Source organism: Culicoides brevitarsis, chromosome 2, assembly GCF_036172545.1.
Source record: "Culicoides brevitarsis isolate CSIRO-B50_1 chromosome 2, AGI_CSIRO_Cbre_v1, whole genome shotgun sequence".
Classification (NCBI taxonomy): domain Eukaryota; kingdom Metazoa; phylum Arthropoda; class Insecta; order Diptera; family Ceratopogonidae; genus Culicoides; species Culicoides brevitarsis.
The window spans coordinates 5,104,620-5,126,803 of record NC_087086.1 but is presented as its reverse complement, the minus strand read 5'-3'; the positions used below and the strand labels follow the sequence as shown (position 1 = coordinate 5,126,803).

Below are 22,184 nucleotides of genomic sequence, written 5' to 3'. Positions count from 1 at the left end.
AACTTCTACTACAAAAAAAAAATAAACTCCTTGAAAAAAACTCTCCCATCTGGTCACCTTACTGTCAAAAACTTTCAACAAATATTCGAAGAGAAGGAGAAAAATCTGCAAAGAAAAATGTTGCAATTTAACTAGTTTCCGTGACATTTTTAGCAATTAATTAGCTTTAAGTTTGTAAATATGGTGTCGATAATTAAGAATCAGCTGCTGAAACATCTCTCGAGGTAAGCGTGAAATATGGAAAATCAATAAATCACCGTCGTCGTCGTCGTTGTCGTCGTGAAAAAAAAAACTTCGTAAAATCTGTAAAGTGAAAAAAAATTCAATTAAATATTTGTTGGAAAGGTCATTTAATAATGTTAATTTTTTTTTTGCAATTTATAAAATTGCATCGATCCGCTGCTGTAGAATATTTTTTCTTGTACTTGAAAAAAAATTTTTTTTCTTCAGTGATTGTTGCATGGTTAATTGATTTATTGTAATTTGTCACAAAAGTGCTTTGTCAAGGCTCGGGCATTATTGCGTTACGTACAGCGAACGAGTAAATCACACAATGTTGATAAGAAATTTTTTTTTGTGTGAATTTCTATAAAAAAATCTTTTCAATGAGCAAACATATGGATTAATTTTAATTTTTTTTATTTTCTTTTTCAGATATTGCAAAAACTTGTCAGCTGATAAGATAAATCTGAACACATTACGAGGCGAAGGAGAGCTTTCGAACTTGCAATTAGACGAAGAAGTGCTCACAGATTTGCTCGAATTGCCGACATGGCTCCGTTTGACGAACGCTTGGTGCAATCACGTCGCGATCCGCATTTCGTGGACCAAATTAAAAAGTGTCCCGATCACATTGACGTTGGATGAGGTCAACATTAGTGTCGAAACTTGCGAAGTTATGCGCACGGGAACGACGCCAACTGGAAATAATTCACTTTCGGCACCCATGGGGAAATACAGTTTCATCCACAAAGTCATCGACGGCATCACAATCGTCGTGAATACGGTGAATATTCGCTTCAAAAGTCCCGCTTTCACGGCTTCCGTGCAAATGTCACGAATTCGCGTCGAATCACGAACTCCAAAATGGCAAGCAGGCGACTTACATTTCACACGTTTGAAGGATCCCTCAAAGGGACACTTGCTAATTTTCAAGGAAATGTTATGGCAAACCGTCAGAATCGAAGCAAGTTCAACGCAAGACTCGAGTTTGACGCCTTTGCGACTTCTTACGAACCAAGCTCGTTGCCGCATTACGATAAAAAAGAAAATGTCGGATTGCAGTGTCATCTCGTCGCGTCTCGTGATCATCCTTGACGACCTTTTGTGGGTTCTAACGGACTCCCAGCTCAAAGCAGCGCTTCATTTCATCGATTCGCTGTCAGGTTTGATCCAATCTGCCACGAAAGAAACGCAAAAATTGAAAGCGCAGCGAAAATTGGAGACTTTGCCCGAATATCAGGCACAAATGGCGCAATCCACACGCTCAGATCCGTCGCAGCAAAACCAATCCGTACTCCAAAAGTCATTTAATGCATTCGATGTGCGCGAAACTTCGTACCATTTCTTCTCGCAGCGCATCGATTTACATTTGTGTGATGATCCGGGAGACGGGCGATCGAGTTATCCATCGTTAAAAGACGGCGGCGCTCTTCAGATTTCCGTGACAGGCTTCCAAGTCGATTTTTATCCGTATCATTTGGCGAAAACAAGTCGCGCGCATTGGCCAAAGTATCGGGAAGCGAATGTACCGCCCGCAATGTGGCTTGAACAGTCGTTAAATGCGTTTAGAGAAGCTCTTTTGACACTCGGGCAGCCGAATCGAACGACGCATGCACCTTTGGAGAGGTAAAAAATATTTTAAAAAAATTAATTTTATGATAAAAATTAATTAATTTTAAATTTAAAAAAATATATTTAAAAAAAAAATAATTTTCAAAATTAAAAAAAAAAAATTTAAATTAAAACAAAAAAAATTTTTAAAATTAAAAAAAAATAAAATTAAAAAAAAATAAATTAAATAAAAAAAAAAATTAAATTAAAAAAAAAAATAATAAAAAAAAACAAAATTAAACTAAAAAATTGATAAATTTAAATTAATTAAATCAATTTTTTAAAAATCAATTAAATTAATTTATTTTTTTAAAAATAATTTATTTGCTTTTTAAATTAAATTTAATAAAAATTAATTAAATTATTTTTTTTTATAATTTTTTTTTTAATTTTTAGGGCACAAAACCCGAATCCCTTCGTTAGTCAACCAACAACTCCTCAAACTCCGACAAGCGGGGCAGGAACGCCGCAAGGATCAGCTGTTTCATCGCCAATTAAGCGCAATATCTTGGATAATTTGGCAAAATTGATGTCGGCTTGCGTTATTTTACGCGTGGAGGATTTTACGTTGTATCGTGTGACGACATCCGGGAAGAAGCAGATGCCGAAGGAGTTTATTTCAGGTGAGAATTTATGTTTTTTTTTCGTGTTTCGAGTTTGAGATTAAGATTCGATAATTGAAAATTTTTTGGATTTCTTGAAATTATTTTTTTGTTGAATTTTTATTTTTTAAAATGAATATTTTTCGATCCCGAAAAAAAAATTTTTTTTTCATTTTTAATTTTTTTTATTTCGATTTTCATCTTAAAATGAGCAAAAATAGAGAAATTTTTCATATTAAATTGATTTTTGAATTGAAAAATAAGATCTCGAATTGACTTTTTTTTTCAAAATAAAAATTTTCAAACTCAAATTTTTTTTTTAATTTGTAAATGTTTAATTTTTCTCGAAATGAACTTTTTCTCTTTCAAAATATTTTTTTTTAAATTTTCTAATGAACATTTTGAATTTGAAATCAAATTTGCTCCTGAATAGAAAATTTTGATCTCAAAATGAACCTTTAAGATTTTAAAATGAATTTTTGGTTTTGAATTTTTTTTTCGATTTAGAAATAAAATTTTTATTCCTTCAAATGAATTTTTAAAATGAACTTTTTTGTGAAATTAAAAAAATTTTCAGTTATTCTATCTTCTTCATTAGATATTTTTGTATAGAAAATTTGTAAAAATTTACTTCAATTCATATTTTATCCTCAATTTTGCTTAAAATCAGTTAATTTTTAAGCAAATTTGAAGACAAAAGACGAAAAAAATGAAAAAAAAAATATTTTCAACTTTAAATGTTATTAAAATTTAGCTCAACATAAGAGGAAAGGAAAAACAGGTAAACCGTAGTAGCTCAATTCAATTCTAGCCAGTAGAAAGAAATTTTGTTGCAAGGTTTACGTTCAAATTTCCCTTAGGGCTTCTTGTGTTTCTTGTTCAAAGTGCATCCTTTTTATGAAAATTAATTTTTTTCTCTCGATTTTTATTAAATTATTTTATCTTTTCCTCACAGGAGACAAGGATCGATATTCATTTCCGCCCGACATGTCGACAATTCATGCGGAATTTACTTATTTTTACTATCCTGGAGATTTTGTGTTTCCATGTAAGTTTTTTTTTCTTAAAATTTTTCAATTTTTTCAATTTAATTTTTTTTAGTACCGCCATCGAAAGCTTATGTTCATGTAAATCCGATCCAGATAAATTTCGATCTCGATAGTTGTTTGTGGCTCAATTCATTCGCGTTAAATTTACATGAAAGCTTACTTCGTACCAAAATGGCGGACAATATGAACTCTCCTTCAAGCGGAAATGAGCCCAGTTTGATGTACATGGATGTAAAATTGGAAGCAATTATGCCGCGCGTCGTTATTGAAGCACGAGCTGATACGCCAAATCAACGAGATCGCCCACGAACGATGCAAATTCAAGTCTCCCGTTTTGCCATTACCAATATTCGTGAGATGGGAGCATCACGAGCGGATTTGGCGCAAGCTTTGTCGTCGTTGCAAGAAGGCTCTTTGGTGTTTGGATCGGGATTTCCGTCGAAACATGGCGATATGTGCATCGTTACTGATCGAATTTTATCGCATGTTGCTGCGACAGATATGACCACAAATGCGGGCGAAAGTCCTCCAGCTTCGGCATCATCTTCAGCAGCAAGTCAATTGACGCGTTACGCTTTGTGGGCTGAACCACGTGACGTTTGGTGTGTCAAACTGGATCCCGTGTGGGTAGATTTCCTCGGAGTTCGATCGATTGGAGTCAATCGAGCGACGCCATTTATCGATGCGGTTCCTATTACGCTTTGGATTCACGGAAAATCCACAGAACCCTTCCCGGACAAGATTTTCGAGCACAAATCTGACTTTTTGTTTGATAATCCGCCTCCGCAACCACCGAAGAGGGACGGTTTGATCTTGTCTGTCGCTGGATTGCAACAAAATTCGAACGAAAATGACGTCGCAAAGAAAAATTTGGCAAATAAACCCGTAATTTTGAACGGAAATGAGCAAAAAACGAAGGAAAAAACGGAAAAAGATCAAAATATGGCGGATTTACATGTCATTGCGCACGTTTCGAATCTCGTAAGCATCCAAGTTGACCATTACCAACTCTTGTTTTTGCTGCGATTCGCGGAAGAAATCACCGAACTGACAACTTTCTTGTCTGTCGACGCGAAACGCATCATGAAGGACAAAAATACAGACAATTCCATCATCATCGGTTGTGTCATACCCCAAGTAGAAGTCTCTCTAATCATGCCATCCATGTCGCCGGGCAAGGAATCATCGGGCGGCGATGCGGAAAGTGTCTTGCCCGATTCCGCAAGTCTCGGCGATGAACTCTCAAATTGGCCTCAGCAACAATCCTCCTTGGATCTCGTCAAAAATTCGAATATTTTTAACAGTATCGATACCCCATCACCCGTTACGGATGCTCCCGTGCAATCTATCCCCAATGCCCATGGACACAATGTTCAAATTCAAACGCCTTCGAGCAAACCAACACCTGATTCGAGCCAAAAAACGACTCCGAAGCTCGAAAAATCAAATCGCATCATGACAGCACTGCAAGGAGGGCAGAAAGCAGGCGCCCAACAAATCGGCAAAGAGCTGAATTCGAGTATAATTTCGATGAAGAAGGGATTTTCGAATTTTATGACGTCAATTGATTCGGCGCTGAAAACTTCGACGGATGATATTTCCGATACAATTTCCATTCATTCGGATTACAGCTCGGATAGTGAGAATTTTATCATGATTATGGGAGATGAGAAGACGACAGATTGCATGGATGTGATGTTTAAGTTGAATCCGTTTGGGACAGATGCGAAAATAGCGCCCGTGGAACAGGCGACGGAGTGTATTGAAGAAGAGGACTCGTCGCCGTCAGAACCCTCGGAGGCAAGTAGTTTACGGAGGAGGGATTTGGTGTCGATGGCGACTTTTAGGTGAGATTTTTATTTTAATTTCCTTTAAAAAAAAAATAATAAATTTTTTTCTTGAAATTAAAAATTCTTAATATTTATATCAAATATTTTTAAATAAAATTTTAAGTATAAAAAATAAATTAAATTATTTTTTTTTTAATTAAATTTATTTTTATTGAATAAAAAAATTAAAATTAAATTAAAAATTTTTTATAAAAATTTTAAAAATTTAATTTTTAAATATTTTAATTTTAAAATTTTTATTTTTAAATTTTTCAATTTATTTTTGAATTATTTAAAAAATTATTAAATAATATTTAATTACATTTTTTTTCGATTAAATTAATTTTTATAAATTTTAATTAATTTAAAATAAATTTTAAAATTAAAAAAAAAACGAAAAAAATTATTTTAATATTTTTTTTCAAAAATTGAATTTATTTATTTTTTTTTTATTTAAATAAATAATAATCAATTCAAAAATTAAAAATTATTTTTTTTTCAGACTTACCACAGTAGAATTAATCCGACAAAATAAAGGCTCCTCTTCCAGCATGCGAGTTCAGGTCTCAACTTTAACATGTGATGAATGCGGCGCTATTCCATGGGATGAATTTCAGGTAAATTCCTTTATTTTTTTTTTTAATTTTAAATCCTATCATTTTTTTAACCAAAATTTCATCTTCTAAAAATCTAAAATTATTTCATCTTTTTTCAAATTTTTGTGTCTATTCTAAAAATATTCAAAATTTTAGTTGTATTTATTTCAAATTAATGAACATCATGACCATTTTTTCATACGTATTTTTTTTCTATACGTTTCTCAATGTGTGGCTTTCTGCTTTGAATTCTTCTTCTACCGTATTTTTGAAAAAAAAAAATTAAAAAATCACCCTTAATTTTTTAAACGGTTTCTAAACGTTTTTTGTTGAAAAATTTTATTTTTTTTGTAGGGAATGTTTTTTCTTCCCACAATTTAAATTTTTTCTCACACACAAATCTTTCAAAAAAAAAAAACTTTTTGTATATAAAAAATATTTTTTAATTAAAATCCATTAAAAAATTAAAATAATTAGAAATTTTATTTTTTTTTAATTAAATATTAATTAGTTTAGGTTCATCCTTAATTTCCTTAAAAATTCATAAAAAATAAGAAAAAAAAAATCAAATAAAAATAAAAGTGTTAATGTGTTGCAAAATTTATTTCTTTTTTGCATGCTTTCTCTATCAATCTTCTATATTATCCAAAAAACAATATTCAACTATGATAAAATAAACTTTCACACGTATATTCGAACAAAAAAACCAATCAATCAAAATAAATATTTTTTGTCGTGTAAAAATATTAAAAAAACAAATAAATATAACAGGCGCAACGAAAAAATGAACAGGTATAATATTTATTTCAATTATTTTTCAAAGTAGATTTCCAATTTTTTATTTGAAAAAATTATTTAGAATTTTTTAGTGTTGTAATAGATGCACATTAAATTATTATTTTTTGAAGAATGAGTAGAAGTAGTGAATTTTTTTTATGAGTTGTAGAATTTATTAAAAAAATAAAAAATAAATAAAATGAGATGAAAAGGAAATTTCAATTAAAATTTTAAATTTAAAAAAATATTTTTAATCAGCGAAATTTCTACAGAATTAAAAATAAATAAAATTATAAAAAGCTAAAAAAAATAATTTTTTTTAATATCAAAAAATATTTAAAAAAATCATTTTATTATCAAAAAAAAAAAAATTTTTTTGAAAAAAAAATTCTTAAATTAAATTAACTCAATAATTAAATAATTTATTAAATTAAAATTTTTAAAATTAAGAAATTCTATTTTTTTTTCTTAATTTTTAAATTAAATAATTTAAAAAATTTTTTTTTAATTTTTAAAATAAAAATTTAAAAAAATTTTTTTCATAAAAATTTAAATAAAATTTAATAAAAATAAAAATTTAATAAAAAATTTTAATTAAAAATTTAAAAAAAAATCTACAAAAAATTAATTCAAAATAAAAAAACGTCATTTAAACTCGAAAAAAAATTTCCTTCCTCTCAAAAAAGAAAAACAAAAAAATAAAATAAAATTGGCAGTCTTTTATGTTGCGCTTGTCCCCATTTTAAACGAATTCCATCCTCATCTATGTTTTTCTTCCTCTCTCTTTGTTCTTTTCTCTTGTTAATTGTTCTATTTTCCATTGTAATTTTTCTACTTTTGAAGATGATCAATGTTTAAAAAAAATAAAATGCCTGCCATCGTCGCTTTTTCTCGTAGTTTAATTTTCCTGCACCCTTTTCTCTGTCGCATTTTTGTTTCGCTTTTATATAAAAAACAAAAAAAAAGAACAATTAGACGAATGAACAGCGAGTCAAAAGGTAAAATTGGTGTTTTTAGGTTTTAATTTTGCATGATTTTTTTTTTAAATAGTAGAAAGTAGCGATTTTTTGAGTAAAATTTTATAAAAATAATAAAAAAATAATTTTTTTTTTAATTTTTTTTCTGTTTAGACGAAATTTGGTGCGCGTTGTCGAGCATGGAACATTGCGCCGCACAATCCCGAAGCGCCGCCAAGCATCGCCTTGCGTCTCGAGGAAGACATTCACACGCCCGAGAACGTCAGCAGCCTCACATTAGATAGAAAAACAATTTTGTCGTGGTTTCAGCGCAAAGTCAATATTCGCGTGAAAGATCTTTCGCTCACGATGTCCATGAGCACCGCAACGGGCTTGAGCGATCTCGCGGAAGACGAAGTCCTGCCCACGCCTCTTCCAATGGAAATTGACTTGGAAAATGTCAAAATTCACCTTAACGAAGACCGTCCTCCTGTTAATATTACCTCACCGGGACCCGTGCCCATCGACTTGAGCATCGGCAAAATGCGAATAACGCGCGATGCTGCGGGAATTTTTTACATTCAACCGAAAATCGTGACGGAAAATCACGTGGGCGCATATGTGCCGGAAAAGGATAAAGAATTGTTGGCATTGCATGTCGTCATGCAGCAGCTAAAGATCGATAATGACAGCTTACGGAAGCAAATGGCGACGATTGAGAGGAGATTTGACAGGGAAAGGTGAGAAAATTAATCAATTTTCGTTTAAAAAAATAATTTTTTAATTATTTTTTTTTAGAAATATTGCCAAAGAAGAAACTGACGTCTTAAAGACATGTTTAAAGATCGCGCAGGATGACATTGCCTCATTACTCGAGGAAAAAAGTTCATTAATGGACACAATTAAAGCATTGCAGGTAAATTTCTTAAAATTTTTCTTCCAAAAAAAAATTTAAAAAAAAATTTTTTTTGTAGTCTCAACTCACCGCGACAGAAATCCATCTTCACAAAGATGGTCGAAGGTAGCGACACAACTGCAACATCATCGACTGCATTCATTGTTGTGCCGATAGACCATTTTGAATTAAGTTAAATCTAGTTTTTTTTTTACAAATTTCATTTTTGTATAAATTTCAAATAATTTTTAATGAAAAAATTTGTGCAGCCATAATGTTAAAGTATTATAAATAGACCTGTAAGACGACAAAATAGTACTTTTTCATTCCAAATTTACCGTGAAAGAGCCTAAAGTCATTATTCACTCCTAATTCTATTGAAAAAAAAAAATTAAAATTTAATAGTATTAAAAAAATATATTGAAAAATATTGGGAACAAGCATATCAAAACAAAATAAAAAATAATTAAAAAATAAATTTAGATATTATATACAAAAACTTAATGAAAAAATTGTCGTGACACACATTCGAACTCAATTTTTAATATTTTTAAAAAAATATTTAATTAACGTAAAAAAATAAGATTGCCTGCGATTTATTTTTTATGGCATCTTGTGAGCTTTTTCTTAAATTAATTAAATATTTAAATATTTTTTTTTCATAAATGTTAAAAAAAAAATCAAAATTTTATCTGAAAATATTATAAAAAAAATTAAAATATTTTTGAATTTATTTAGAATAAAAAATAATTCTAGTCGGTGTTTAAAAAAATAAAAAAAGCTTTAAATCAACATTTTCTTTCAATAAATAAAGCAATATTTTAATTCTTTTATCATTGTTCGCTGGCTGGTAAAGCGGTTTCTTATTAAAAAACTGAAAACAATTCTCTTTAAAAACTTATGGAAAAAAAATAAACTAAGCTTACAATTTTTGTACTCTTTTTACTGCTATAGAAAAAAAATGAAATACTTAAAATAAAATAAATAAAAAAATCCACCCATTCTCACACAAAAACTTAAAAAAAATAAATATTTAATTATTAAAATTGTAAGTGCACCGGTTGATGTTTAAATGTCAGAAGAGAAAAAATAAAAATTATTGAATTTTCGGCAAAAAATGACGTGTGACGACAATCTATCTTTAAAATTATTTTAAATTTTTTAATTAAAAAAAAATCGGGAAATTTTCTTAAATTTAAATTATTTTCTGTCACTAAAAAATTTAAAGTGTCTTTGAAGTTAATTAACAAAAAAAAATCTATGAAAAAATTATGATGATGACGACGATACAAGACTTAAAAAAAATTCTTTCACTTTATTCTAGTTCTTTGAATTAAAAAAAAATAATTATATTTAATAAATAATAACGGCGAAGGTTAACTTTAAAATTAAAAATATTTAGATAGGCGTAGCTTTTCAAATTTTTAAAAACTAAAATATTTTAAGCAACTTCTTATGCAAAAAAATAAACTACAAATACTTACATCCCGAACGCTCATTTTTGCCTATAAATTTTTTTGCCATAATGTGATTTTTTTATTAATTAAATATTAAAAAATATATTTAAAAAAAAAAATTGTAAAAAAGTTGCAAATAATTTTTTTTAGATTTTAAGAATTTTTAATTTAATTTTTGAATCGAATATAATTTTTTTAATAAAAAAAAATATAAAAAAATAATAAAATATATTAAAGGGAATTATGCAGGATGAGGAAATATTCTATTCTATATTAAAAGCTTCCATTTACTCTAATTACGTAAAAATACCAAAAACAATTATTTTTGATCTATTCTAAACTTTTAGGGGGTTATTTTCAAAATTAGCCTTTATTAGCGACATAATTGAAGACTACAAAAAATATACGGGAGAAAAAATGTATTAAATTATTAATTATGATATTGAACAAAAAAAAGTCAAATTTTAAAAAATTCAAGATTCAAAAATTTATGAAATGAACAAAAAAAAATAAATAAAAAATTATATATATTATATTATGAGATAAAATTAATTATATTGAACAAGGAAAATCTATATCTGTTTGTTGTAAAAAAAAAATAAATAATAAAAAAAATATATTTTTTTTGTTTTTATTCTGCACTTGAGACAGTACAATTAATCTTTTTCACTTGTTTGTACTTTAATAGAGAAACAATGTAGTGCAGCCTTTGATAAGAAGCATTTTATGGTTGTTTTAATGTGAGTGCTGCAATTTAGATGATAAGACATTTCTTCGCTTCAGTGAATTTATTGATCGTGTAAAATTGTTTTTAGAAGTTGTTACATGAGAAATTTTCCATTTTGCAGAAAATCAGTAGGAAGGGTTTTAAAATTTAATTAAAAGATTTTTTAAATTTTATTTTTGTACTTTGCTTTAAAAATTAAAAAAAATAATTAAAATTTAAAAAAAAATGTATAAATTTAAAAAATAATTATTAGAAAAAATATTTAATTTAAAAATTAAGAATTTTAAAAATATAATCAAAAATTAAATAAATATTTAAAAATTAAAAAAAAATAATAAAAAATTAAAAAAAATAATTTAAAATAAAAAATTTAAAAAAAAAATTTTAAAATTAAAAATAGTTGAAAATTTAAAAAAAAAAATTGAAAATTTAAACAAAAATTTTTATTATTTTTTTTTAAGTCAAATTGGGCTTTTGAATTATTTTTTATATTTCAAAAAATTTAATAAAATCTGCAAACAAGTAAAAAATTTCATAGGATTTTAAATAATATTTTTTTTTTGAATTCTGAAATTTTTTATTTAATAAAAAAAAAACAAATTTGGCATGTTATTAATTCTTGTTGACTTGTATATTTCTTTTTATTTATTTTCTTTACATTTCAGTATATTCCTTTTATCGTTACATTTATTTATTCATTAATTTGTATAAAAATAGACAAAAGTGGTAAAATACATTCTTACAAATCTAGAAAAAAGTTTAATATTTTTTTTGCATCTCCTTAATTTTATATTTTTTTTTTATCTTAATTCGTTAATTTTACTGAGTAATGTAAAATTTTTAATAAACTTTTGAAATCTACTAACGATGATTTATTTTAAAATTTTAATAATTAATTATTTTTTTTTAATAAAAAGAATTATTTTTTACTTTTTTTTAAATTAACAGAAAAAAAGGGAATAAAATATTTTTTTTTTGTAGAAAAATTTAGAACCGTTTGAGAAAATCTTTGTATGCAACGTGCGAGTCATTTATCTGTTTGATATATTTCTCATAGTGACTCGTTGATTTGGGATCCAGATCCATTATTGTTACTTTTGTGACGAACATCATGCCGTTCAGTTGAATTATGTGGTTTCGTGCCACGGGATTCATTCTAAAAATTAAAAAAAAATTAATTAAATTTTTTTTCAAAAAAATTAAAAAAATTTCATGCCTGAAAATATCTTCATGTGAAATCCGGCAAAAAGTGATCATGAGACTCGTATCGAGTGCCGTAGCTCCCAACATGTATTGCTCAAAGTCACTTAGGTGTTGCACGCAGTCTTTAATGTATTGATGATTGCAGCATCTCGCACGATTGTCCATCAAGCAATTTCGTCGCGATTTCTCGAGGAGTGTTTGGAGGTAAGAGTAACGATCGTGCGGAACATCCAGAAAGTCCTTGGAATCGAGTTTTGTGATGCTTCTCTGTAAAAATTCAACAAAATAATATTTTTTTTGTTTTTTAGAGAAAATTGAGGTCGAAAAATTACCTTTGCAAGTAACTGCACATCCAAAATCTTCCTAAGTGCACAATTTTCAGGTAAATATTTGTATTTAATTGGCTCACAATTCCGTCTGTGGATCGTATTTTTCGTCTTTTTACGATCTTTTCGTAGTTTAATCGCCTCCTTATTACTCCTAACATCACAATCGCTCGTAAAATCCTTGAGCAGCACCTCTTTGATCAAATTCATGAATACTGTTTTTCGCCTAAAACGTAAAAATTATTAAAAATCTTACAAAAATTCATTAAAAACACTTAAAACTTACTCATCATTCGTTTTATAATTAAAAAATAATTCCTCAAGTGCAGTATTGAGGTTTCTTTTTTCAATATTGTCTCCGTAAACTAGTTGCCCATTCCGAAAAATCCTTAAATTGTTCTGCGGGGATCCAATTAGACCTTTGATCGCTCGTAACATACGAATTGTTTGACTAAAAAAGAAATAAAAATAATTTTTAATAAAAAAATTTAAAAAATATTTAATGAAAAATAGGAAAAGACATCAATTTAGTACAAAAATTACCCAGAAAACAAATCCGATGGGCAATATTTACTAACTTTCTTTATTGCTGACTTTTTTAACTGAAACAAAAAAATATTTAGTAAGCAAAAAAAAAATGTTTTGAGCGAAAATTACCTTTAAATACTGAAAACTGCAGTAACGACATTTTTTGACGTCATCTGATTCGAAAAGTAACTCGGGATTTGACTGAAGATCGTCATCGGGATCCTCATCGTAAAAGGTCCATCCTTGTTTTGGCTTGATTTCGACACAATATGTGTCGTAAAAGGGATCTTTCTTCTAAAAAATTAATAATAATTTTAATAAAAATTAATAATTAAATTAAAATAAAATACAAAATAATTGAATTAAATTTTTAATCGAAGAAAATATTTAATTTAATTAATTTTTTAAATTTTCTTTTAATTTTTCTAAAATATTTTAATAAATTTTATTATTTTATTATTATATTGAATAATTTAAAAAAAAATAAAATTATTCTATGAAATAATTATTTTATTTAATTTTAAATTTTATGTTTAAATTAAAATTGAATAATTTTCAATTTAATTTTTTTATAAAAAAAAAATATTTAAAAATAAAAATATTTAACTAAAGAGAATTATTTAATATATAAAACAATTAATTTTATAATTTTTATTATTTTAAATTAATAAAATTAAATTATTTAAAATAAAATAAATTAATTTGTTTTTTTTATGAAAAAATAATTTTAAAAAAAATCTTCATGAAATATTTATTGAATTTTATTTTTTCAATTTAAATTTAATGTAATTTTATTTTAAAACTTAAATATTATTATTTATATAATTTTAAATATTTTTTAAAAATTATTTCACTATATTTTATCTAACCAAAAAATTTTTAAGTAAAAAAATAAAAAAAAAAAATTAAAAGGAAAAAACCACTTGAAAAAATTATCGAAATTCAATCTTTTTAGGAACAAAGAAATAATTTTTTCTTCAAAAAATGGAGTCTCCAAGACGAAAAATTCAGACAGAGACGATAATTAGATGGCTATGTCGTTAATGATTGATTGGCACCTCTCTCATCAGACACTTACCTGCAATCTTTTGTGTGGATTTAGATTGTCTTGCAAGAAAGCGACGTCGGGGTACAAAGTTGCAATGCGCGTTCTGACCTCTTTGGCAAGGCGATCCACTGAAAAAAATCAAAAACATCAATTTTACTCCCGAATTTCTTAAAATCTCAAGAGATTATCCATCTTTAAAATTATTTTCGTTCTGCTGGAAGACCTACCGAAGTGCAACAGATGTTATTTATTTATTTTTATTATATACCAATAAATTCCCTTTATTTACTCCGAATTTATTATGTCTTCGTTCCATTCAATATCCATTCAATTCAACTGGGATATACCTGTTTTTACCGAAAAAACTCCTATTTTTTGTTGTTCATGCACTTTTTCGATGCACTTTGTGTGTTTGTGAAAAAAAAAGTATCAGATGCAGTTCCAAGAATTTCTTTGTTGTTATTATTTTTATAATTCTCGAGAATATTTACAATGCATTATATTACGACGAACATATATTCTCTCTCTGTTATGTATGATCGCAACATAATTTTATGTACTTCTTTGTGTGTGAACGAAAGAGTAGAGCAGAAGAAAAACATAAAAAAAACTTCTTTCAGTGTGTTTGTTTGTTGTTCAAAAGTTGTCTGTGTGGAAGAATGGCTTTGAAGTTGCTCTGATGAGAGTCTTGAGACAAGAACATGGAGTTCTAAAGACTTCAAGAGACTCTCAACAGGACAAAGAATGGAGTTTTTAAGGTTTTTTAGAGCAAATGATCGAACAAAATGATAAATTTTGTTTAAAATTTTATCTTGTTCGAGAATTTCTTTTAATTCTTAAGACGCAATAAGCAGAATTTGATCGTTTATCGATGTTTTTTGTAATATTTGGACTGAAAAATTTTATTGCGGATAATAAATGTGATCGTTTTTGTGCATTTTTTGATGTCGAAATGCAATGTTTGTTATATATCGAATGAAATTTTGAAAGATTTTAAACAAATTTATTTTTTAAGTTTAATTTTTGTATCAAAATAGATGAAAGTTCATCTAAATTGTTAAGTTTCATTACAAAAAATGACTTTCAAATTAATTATTTAAATAAATTTTATGAAAAAAATTTTTTTTTTTTTTTTTGATAAAACGTTTCTTTATTTATTTTTATTTTTAAGAATTTTAACTGTAAAAATTTAATTGAAATTTATCAAAAATTTTTATTTTATATCAATTTTCATTTTATATATTTTGTTTTATTTTTTTTTATACAAAAGCCAATATTGAAGTATTTAAAATTATTTTTTTTAAGTTTAAAGATTTCAAGGAATTTTTTTAAAGAAATTTTAATAAAATTATTTTTTTTAGCTCAAAAATGTTCTTCAGAAAAATAATAAAAATTAAATAAAATAAAGAATTAATTAATTAAATAAAAATTAAAAAATTTCCAATTTTTTTTTACATAAAAAATTTATTGTTAATAAATTAAATAAGCCAAAAAAGTAAAAATTAAGACTCTTTTCGTATTAAATTTTTTTTAAAAGTGTTTATTTGACAAATTTATTAAAATAAAAAAAATTAGCTTCTTCAGTTTAATCAAAATTAATAAAAATTTAATAAAGAAAAAATATCAAATAAATTGAAAAACAAAAAATTTCCTTCAGAAAAAAAAAATCTTAAACTTGAATTTCATAAAAATATCCGAAAAATTAATTTAAATCTATTTTTTATATGAAAAGAGATTAAATTGTTACTTTTCTTAGCTTACTTCATTTATTTTCAATTAAATTTTAATTAAAAAAAAAAATTTAAAAAATATTTAAAAATTAATTTTCATCCTCTGAAGAACATTTTTGAGCTAAAAATATTATTTTATTAAAAATAATGAATTTTCTTCAATTGAACTTCAATTTCTTTAAAGTTTAATAATTTTTGAGGCCACGAAGAGTTTAATAATAAACATAATTCTTTCATCATGAATCGCTTTTGTGCATCAAATACCTCCACACCTCACTTTAATCGTTTTGTATTTTTATTTATTTTCTTCATGTTTGTATTCTGCCGGCGTTTCTTGTGATTTTTATCATCATCATCAACTTAAACGCACACCAACACAAATGCACTTTAACAAAAAGAAAAAAAGGTTACTTAAGATTTATCATTTTTTTTTGTACCTCCATGAAGATTCTGAGTTGCACAAAAATGATGAATTTTTTAAAAGACTAATTAAATATTTCCTTGTAAACTTGTAAAGTAAATAAATAAAAAAAAAAGATTGGAAGTAACCGCACAAGAAAACGACACATCGACAGGAAACAACCCATTTTTATGCACTTCAACCGGGGAATTTCTATTTTTGTCTGTGTTTTATTACGTTAACGAATGACGAAAAAAAATTCCAGATGTAGTAATCAAGTGCATGCAAGCATGTATAAATTATGCATGAAAAAGTAAGAAAACGCACCAAAAAAAAAAAATAGCTTCGTCAGACGTAACATTGTGTCGAGAAAATGATGCGAGGGGGAATTTTTAATGCATTTTTACACAAACTCTGAATATTTTTGTAATATTTTTTCCTGCGTGAGAAATTTCAGTTACTACAAGTTAATGCATTTGACCCTCTTTCCAATATTATTCTACATTTTATCTCGTTCTGCTTACATGTCTGGCCTGTCTATCACAATTTTATATTTAAATGTTTATTCTACTATTAAAATTATGAAAATTCTTACAGAAAAATTTTTAAACAAAAAAAAATGTTTATTGAATGTTGACATTGACCTTGAAATGCTTTTCTTTCTCATTTTTTATGCAGAGGAATTTTTCATCATTTTTCTGTAAGGATTTTCCATGAGAAATTGTCTCACGTCGAAAATCGGATTTTGTAATTTTTTTTCTTTTTTTTTAAGTCAGACACAAAAAAAAGTTGCAACTAAATACATTAAAAACGTTTCAGGTTTCAGCGAAAATGACGTTTTGAACCGATTTTAGCTTGAAAAACAAAAATAAAAACTTACCTGGTCGAAATTCAAGTATATCTTCGTTCAGTAAATTCAAATCGGTCACCTTTAGGTAGATGAATTTCGGTTGACATGTGAAAGAGTAGCCGATGAGTGAGGACATGTATTTGGTGTATTCAATTGAGTGTATTAGTTCTTCGTATGAAGCGGAGTGGTCGATGGAGGAGTCGTCTGAAAAGAGAAAAAATTATTTTTTTTTAAATTTTTCTTTATAAAAAAATTATTTTATGTTAATTTTTCGATGAATTCAAAAAACAATGGATTTTTATTTTTTTTTCAAAATTTTTGATAATTTTGGCAACCCTGAATTTTAAAAAATTAAATTAAAAATAAATTTAGAACTTTTAGATTTTAAGAGCTAACTTTAGGAGTTCTTATCAAATTTTGTCAGTTTTTATTTCTATAATTTTTTTGAATAAATGAAACAAAATTTTACAATTTTTGGCAACCCTGTACAGTAAGTTTATTAATTTAGGTCATTTAAAGCTTAATTTCACATAGAACTTAATAAAATTCCTTAAAATTGTTTCAGTTTTTTCTTTTGTTGATCATTAAATTTCAAAATGAGAAAATTTAGTAATTTTTGGCAACCCTGAATTATTTATTTTAAGACTTATCTCCCGAAAAATCTAAAAATTTAGCTTTTCAATTTTTTAAAATTTCATCTAAATTTTTATTTCAAAACATTTTGGTCGACTTTTGTGCAAATATAGCAAATATTTTTAAATTTTTGGCAACCCTGAATATTTTTTTTTTACTTTAGCGCCTTAAAAATTCGAGAGCTAACTTTGAATTTTTTTTTTGTTTTTTTCCCAACTTATATTTTAAAAATTTTGATAAACTTCAGTGCAAATATAAATAATTTTTAAAAATTTTGGCAACCCTGTAAGAAAAAATTATGAATATTCTAAATTTTTACTTTAAGAATTTTTTCTAAATATCTTCATTATTTTTTTCAAGAGTTTTCTTGAGCTTTAAATTTCCTTTCAGTACAAATTTTTATAAAAAATTTGTAAATTGGCAACCCTGACCTTTTAAAAAATTTCTCTTTTTCTCTTCAATGTCACATTTCACTGCTCTAATTATCTCTTCAACTCCGACATCTGTTCATGAACTGCATGCACGTCATTCTTAATTTAACAAAATTAATAGATTTCTCGTTTGAAATTGATTCGTTCCCTGTAGACTCGATCTCTTGCCCTTTCAACTCATTTACAGTTAACTCAATTTTGCGACACCATCATCGTCATTCAACATCAACAGCAGCAGCAAAAATATCGCAAAACAAAAGACCAAAAGAGCATTAATTAGGTCAGTGTGACTCAATTTGATTATTTTTCAAGTTCATGCGAATGATATTGTTTTTTTTTCTTCACTCTTTTTTTTGTGCTAATTTTGTTGTTGATTAAATGCTTTAATATTAATAATTGGATGTTTTTTCACGTCTCTTCCGAAGGTTTTCTGTAATTCGAACAATATTCAAATTTTTCTGTCTTTTTGTTCGAATTTTAGCAACAGCAGCTGCTACCATTCCCCAAAAATTGCCGATATTTATCATCGACACACGTCGCTCGATTAAATTTTTGTTGTAATGAAATGACGAAATACAGCTCCGCAGGTGAAGTCGAGAAGATTGTCGTAAATAAATGCACGAAAAAAAAAGTAATAACATGTTGAAGTGAAATTTTTGGATACGACACCATCGTTGATGATCATCATCTGCGCGCCGTCGCTTTAATTTAAATCGAAAGTCATTTCATGAAAATTAATAAAATGATAAAAATATCAAGCTCGGGTGTCTCTATGCAAAAATTTCTGTGGCAACATTGTAGTTACTTGGTTCAGTTGCTTCGTTACTTGCTTGGATTATCGCGTGTATGGTAATTTTTTTTTTGTGTTTTTTTTTTGCACAGTAGTTGAATTAATGCGAGAGACACAAGAGAGAAATCATCTGCATTCATCATTTACGATGATTAGTGTTTATCATCATTTGTCTTTTTTTTCGTTTTTTTTTTCGAGAGTGTGTTGATTGGCACGTTAATAAAGAAATTTTTTGATTTTTCGAAAGTTTCGTGTCTTGTGACCTCTCGAGAGACACAAAAGTTTGCTGATAATGACGGCGAAGGTTGAACTTTGAGAGAATTGTCAGATTGAGAAGTGATTGACTTTTGAATGCGAACGTTGACTGTTTGCTTATCAAAAGAGGAAGGAGCGTTTGTTACGGCAATGTGTGTGCAATTTTTGTTTTGACGTAAATCACAATTTGTTACGGAATCTGTTTTGGTTTCTCAGAACTTTTAAAAGGGTTGTCACTGAAATGTCGAGTTGTAAAAATTTAAAAAAAATTTCGTTTATCTTTACTTGCTTGAAAATTCTGAAATTTGTTAGAAATTTTTTTTTCGTTCAGGTTTCTGTGAAAAAAAAATTGTGTTCAAATTAATAAATTTTGTTATTTTTGATTTTTTTTTAATTTTAAATTTTAGACGAAGTTTAAACTCAAAATGTTTTGAATTATTAAATTAAATAAAAAATTTAATTTAATTTTTAAAATTATTTTTATTTATTTTAATTTTGTTCTTTCAATATTTTTTAATTTTTTTTAATTAATTAAAATTTTTATATTTATTTTGAAATAAAAATTATTTTTTTTTATTTATTTTATTTTTATTCAATTTTTCAATTTTCAATTTTAATTTAATTAATTTTTAATAGCTCAAGTAGAATAAGAAAATTAAATTAAAATAAAATAATCTTTAAAAAATTTTATCAATTATTTTTAAAAATTTCTTCATGTTAATTCCTCAAGGAACTTATTTAGTCTAAAAATTAATTTAAAAAATTAAAAAAAAAAATTATAAAATAAAATAATTTGATAATCAAAATATTTTTAAATTTTAATTGAATTAATTAATTAATAGCTCTAATAGAACAAGAAAATTAAATTAAATTTTAAAAAATTATTGAATAAAATTTTATTAATTATTTAAAAAAAAAACTTTTCTTATTAATTAAATAAGGTCTAAAAATTATTTCAAAAAATTAAAAAAAAATATAAAAAAAAATTATTTAACAATCAAAATATTTTTTATTCAATACAAATTTATTAATTGTTAATAGAACAAAAAAATTAAAATAAATTAAAAAATAAATTATCAATTATTTTTAAAAAAATTTTTCATATAATTTTTTTTTCAAAAAATTTTTTAATTTATTTTGAATAAATTTTTCTCTAAATATTTCATTTTTAATTATTTTTATTTTTTTTCTCATTTAAAAAAATAAAATTAATAAAATTAAAAATCAAAATAATTTAAAATATTTTTATTTCTTTTATATTTTTTTCATTAACAAATTACCAAAAATTTTAATACAATTTTTTAATAATTTTTAAACTATTATATCTTCAATATATTTCAATTGAAATCACAAACTTTTGAACTCTTTCAATCTAAACTTTTTGCGTAAGAGAACTTTTGTTTGTTTTCAAACTCAAGAACTTTTGCATGAACTACCCTTTGTCATAATAACAAACATAACAGAACAAATATATAATTTTATCATCAAACGTGCAAAAACATGAGATGCCATTTTTCCACTCTTCTCTCTCAATCAACTACGTGTGTCTGATATCTGTTTCAACTAAACTCAATTACGTCGATTAGAGCTCGAGTTGCGAGCGACCACAACACACACATGTTCTGTTATCAAACCACGTGCTCTTCGTCATAAAAATTGGGTTTCTTGTTGTCAAGAAAAAAAAAATCCTTCGTAATTTTTTTTTGTTTTTTTCGAAAGTTTCGAGTGTTTAATTTCTCACAAGGCTTCGGAGAGTGAAAGGTACTTACCATTATCGTATTCTGGCACGTTGATAAGACTTTTTCTAATCCTGAGTACTTTTTGCATTCGTGGCAGCGACAACACAATATTTGCATTCCCCTCGGCACGATAAGCCACTTCGTTCTCATCCAAGTTAATTAAGCGCGTTGGCACGGAAGATTGTTCCGTCGTCACTGCCAAACTAATTCGTTGTTTTGTTGGTGGTTGTTGTTGTGTTTGGTGACACCCGAAACCGTTGATGAAGAAATCCGTTGGATGATGCGCGAGAAATCCTTCGCAAATTTTTCCCATTTTTCGATTTTATCAGAAACTTTTACGCTTGTCGCTTAATTTGGTTGAACTGTTTAGCGTTAGTGTCAGCGGAACACATTTTATACAAAATAAAAAACTTTTTTTTTGTAGTAAACACGATGACTGTCTTTAACAAACAAAAATCTACGTAGATAACGCTTTAAACGACGGATGTCTTATCAATGCGAATGACTGACTGATTGAACAAACAAATTGTCCATTAGAGGTAGGCCATTTGTGACTCACTGATTTTCGGTTTGATGATGAATTCAGTCTTAAGAAATCTGAAAATACAACAAAAAAAAGTTATGAATGGATCAATTGTCGACAATGAACTAACTTCAAACGAATTTATCGCACACCTTGATACCTTTTCTTCAACATATAGAGTTCGCATAATTATATTATGTTTCTCATTACGACTATTTGTGATTATTATATTACAAATACTCGTTGGAAGTCATTAAAAAATGTTTCAGGGACGTAAGACGCCCACGTGGAGCGATTTATTTTAGTTTCTCAATAAGCAAAGTAATAAATATAAATTTTAAATAAATTTAGGACTTTTAGATTTTAAGAGCTAATTTTAAGAATTTCTATCAAATTTTGTTAGTTTTTATTTTTTATATTCTTTTGAATAAATATAACGAATTTTTGTTATTTTTGGCAACCCTGTACAATAAATTTATAAATTTAGGCCATTAAAAATTTTACATCATAGGCCTAACTTAACAAATTTCCATTATATATTTCAGTTTTTTCATTTTTTGTTTTGAAAATTTCTAAATTAAAAATTTTTAACATTTTTGGCAACCCTGAATGATTTATTTTAAGACATAGCCCTTTAAAAATTCGAGAGCTAACTTTAAAAAAATTTTAAGTTTCGTCTCAAATGTATATTCTACAAACTTTTAATCAAATTTTGAGCAAATTGAAATTATTTTGCTAAATTTTGGCAACCCTGTAGGATTTTTTTTAATTTTTAAGATTTAATTTATGGTATATTTTCTAAATAAAATGTTTATTGTTAAAAATATTTTTTAATAAAAAATAAATAATGGCAAAAGATTTAAACCAATCTGAAATTTCTCAAGATTTTTTTTCTGTATCTTAAAAAAGGGCCCTGACTTGTTTTTTTTTCTTTTTAAAAAATCATATTGAGATTTGCAATTATTTCTTATTATTTATTCATAAATTCATCGCGAAACTCGTATCTT

The 22,184-nt window shown here is 26.4% G+C and overlaps 2 protein-coding genes across 3 annotated transcripts in view; one reads left to right on the top strand and one right to left on the bottom strand.

Annotated features, from left to right (window-relative positions):
• The first annotated feature begins 83 nt into the window (after positions 1-83).
• Positions 84-8,969, top strand: LOC134828383 (bridge-like lipid transfer protein family member 3B). 2 transcript variants are annotated; one of them, XM_063841350.1, is made up of 10 exons: positions 84-224; positions 655-1,848; positions 2,230-2,456; positions 3,190-3,216; positions 3,391-3,483; positions 3,537-5,331; positions 5,816-5,930; positions 7,817-8,382; positions 8,441-8,558; positions 8,617-8,969. In XM_063841350.1, exons 1-10 carry the CDS (start codon positions 181-183, stop codon positions 8,665-8,667), a joined length of 4,230 nt encoding a protein of 1,409 aa, XP_063697420.1. In that variant the 5' UTR covers positions 84-180; the 3' UTR covers positions 8,668-8,969. The 2 variants fall into 2 exon arrangements, with proteins under 2 accessions (XP_063697420.1, XP_063697421.1); XM_063841351.1 differs by lacking the exon at positions 3,190-3,216.
• A 2,426-nt stretch (positions 8,970-11,395) lies between these two features.
• Positions 11,396-22,184, bottom strand: part of LOC134832486 (inositol-pentakisphosphate 2-kinase) — a 55,064-nt gene continuing 44,275 nt past the window's right edge. The window contains exons 2-10 of the mRNA XM_063846526.1: positions 20,685-21,251; positions 16,837-17,010; positions 13,857-13,954; positions 12,908-13,072; positions 12,794-12,852; positions 12,537-12,701; positions 12,257-12,476; positions 11,938-12,191; positions 11,396-11,877 (exon numbers count right to left, since the gene is read on the bottom strand). Of these exons, the coding sequence (XP_063702596.1) occupies positions 11,709-11,877; positions 11,938-12,191; positions 12,257-12,476; positions 12,537-12,701; positions 12,794-12,852; positions 12,908-13,072; positions 13,857-13,954; positions 16,837-17,010; positions 20,685-20,967 (1,587 nt within the window). The 5' untranslated portion in view covers positions 20,968-21,251 and the 3' untranslated portion in view covers positions 11,396-11,708. The remainder of the gene's footprint in view (positions 11,878-11,937; positions 12,192-12,256; positions 12,477-12,536; positions 12,702-12,793; positions 12,853-12,907; positions 13,073-13,856; positions 13,955-16,836; positions 17,011-20,684; positions 21,252-22,184) is intronic.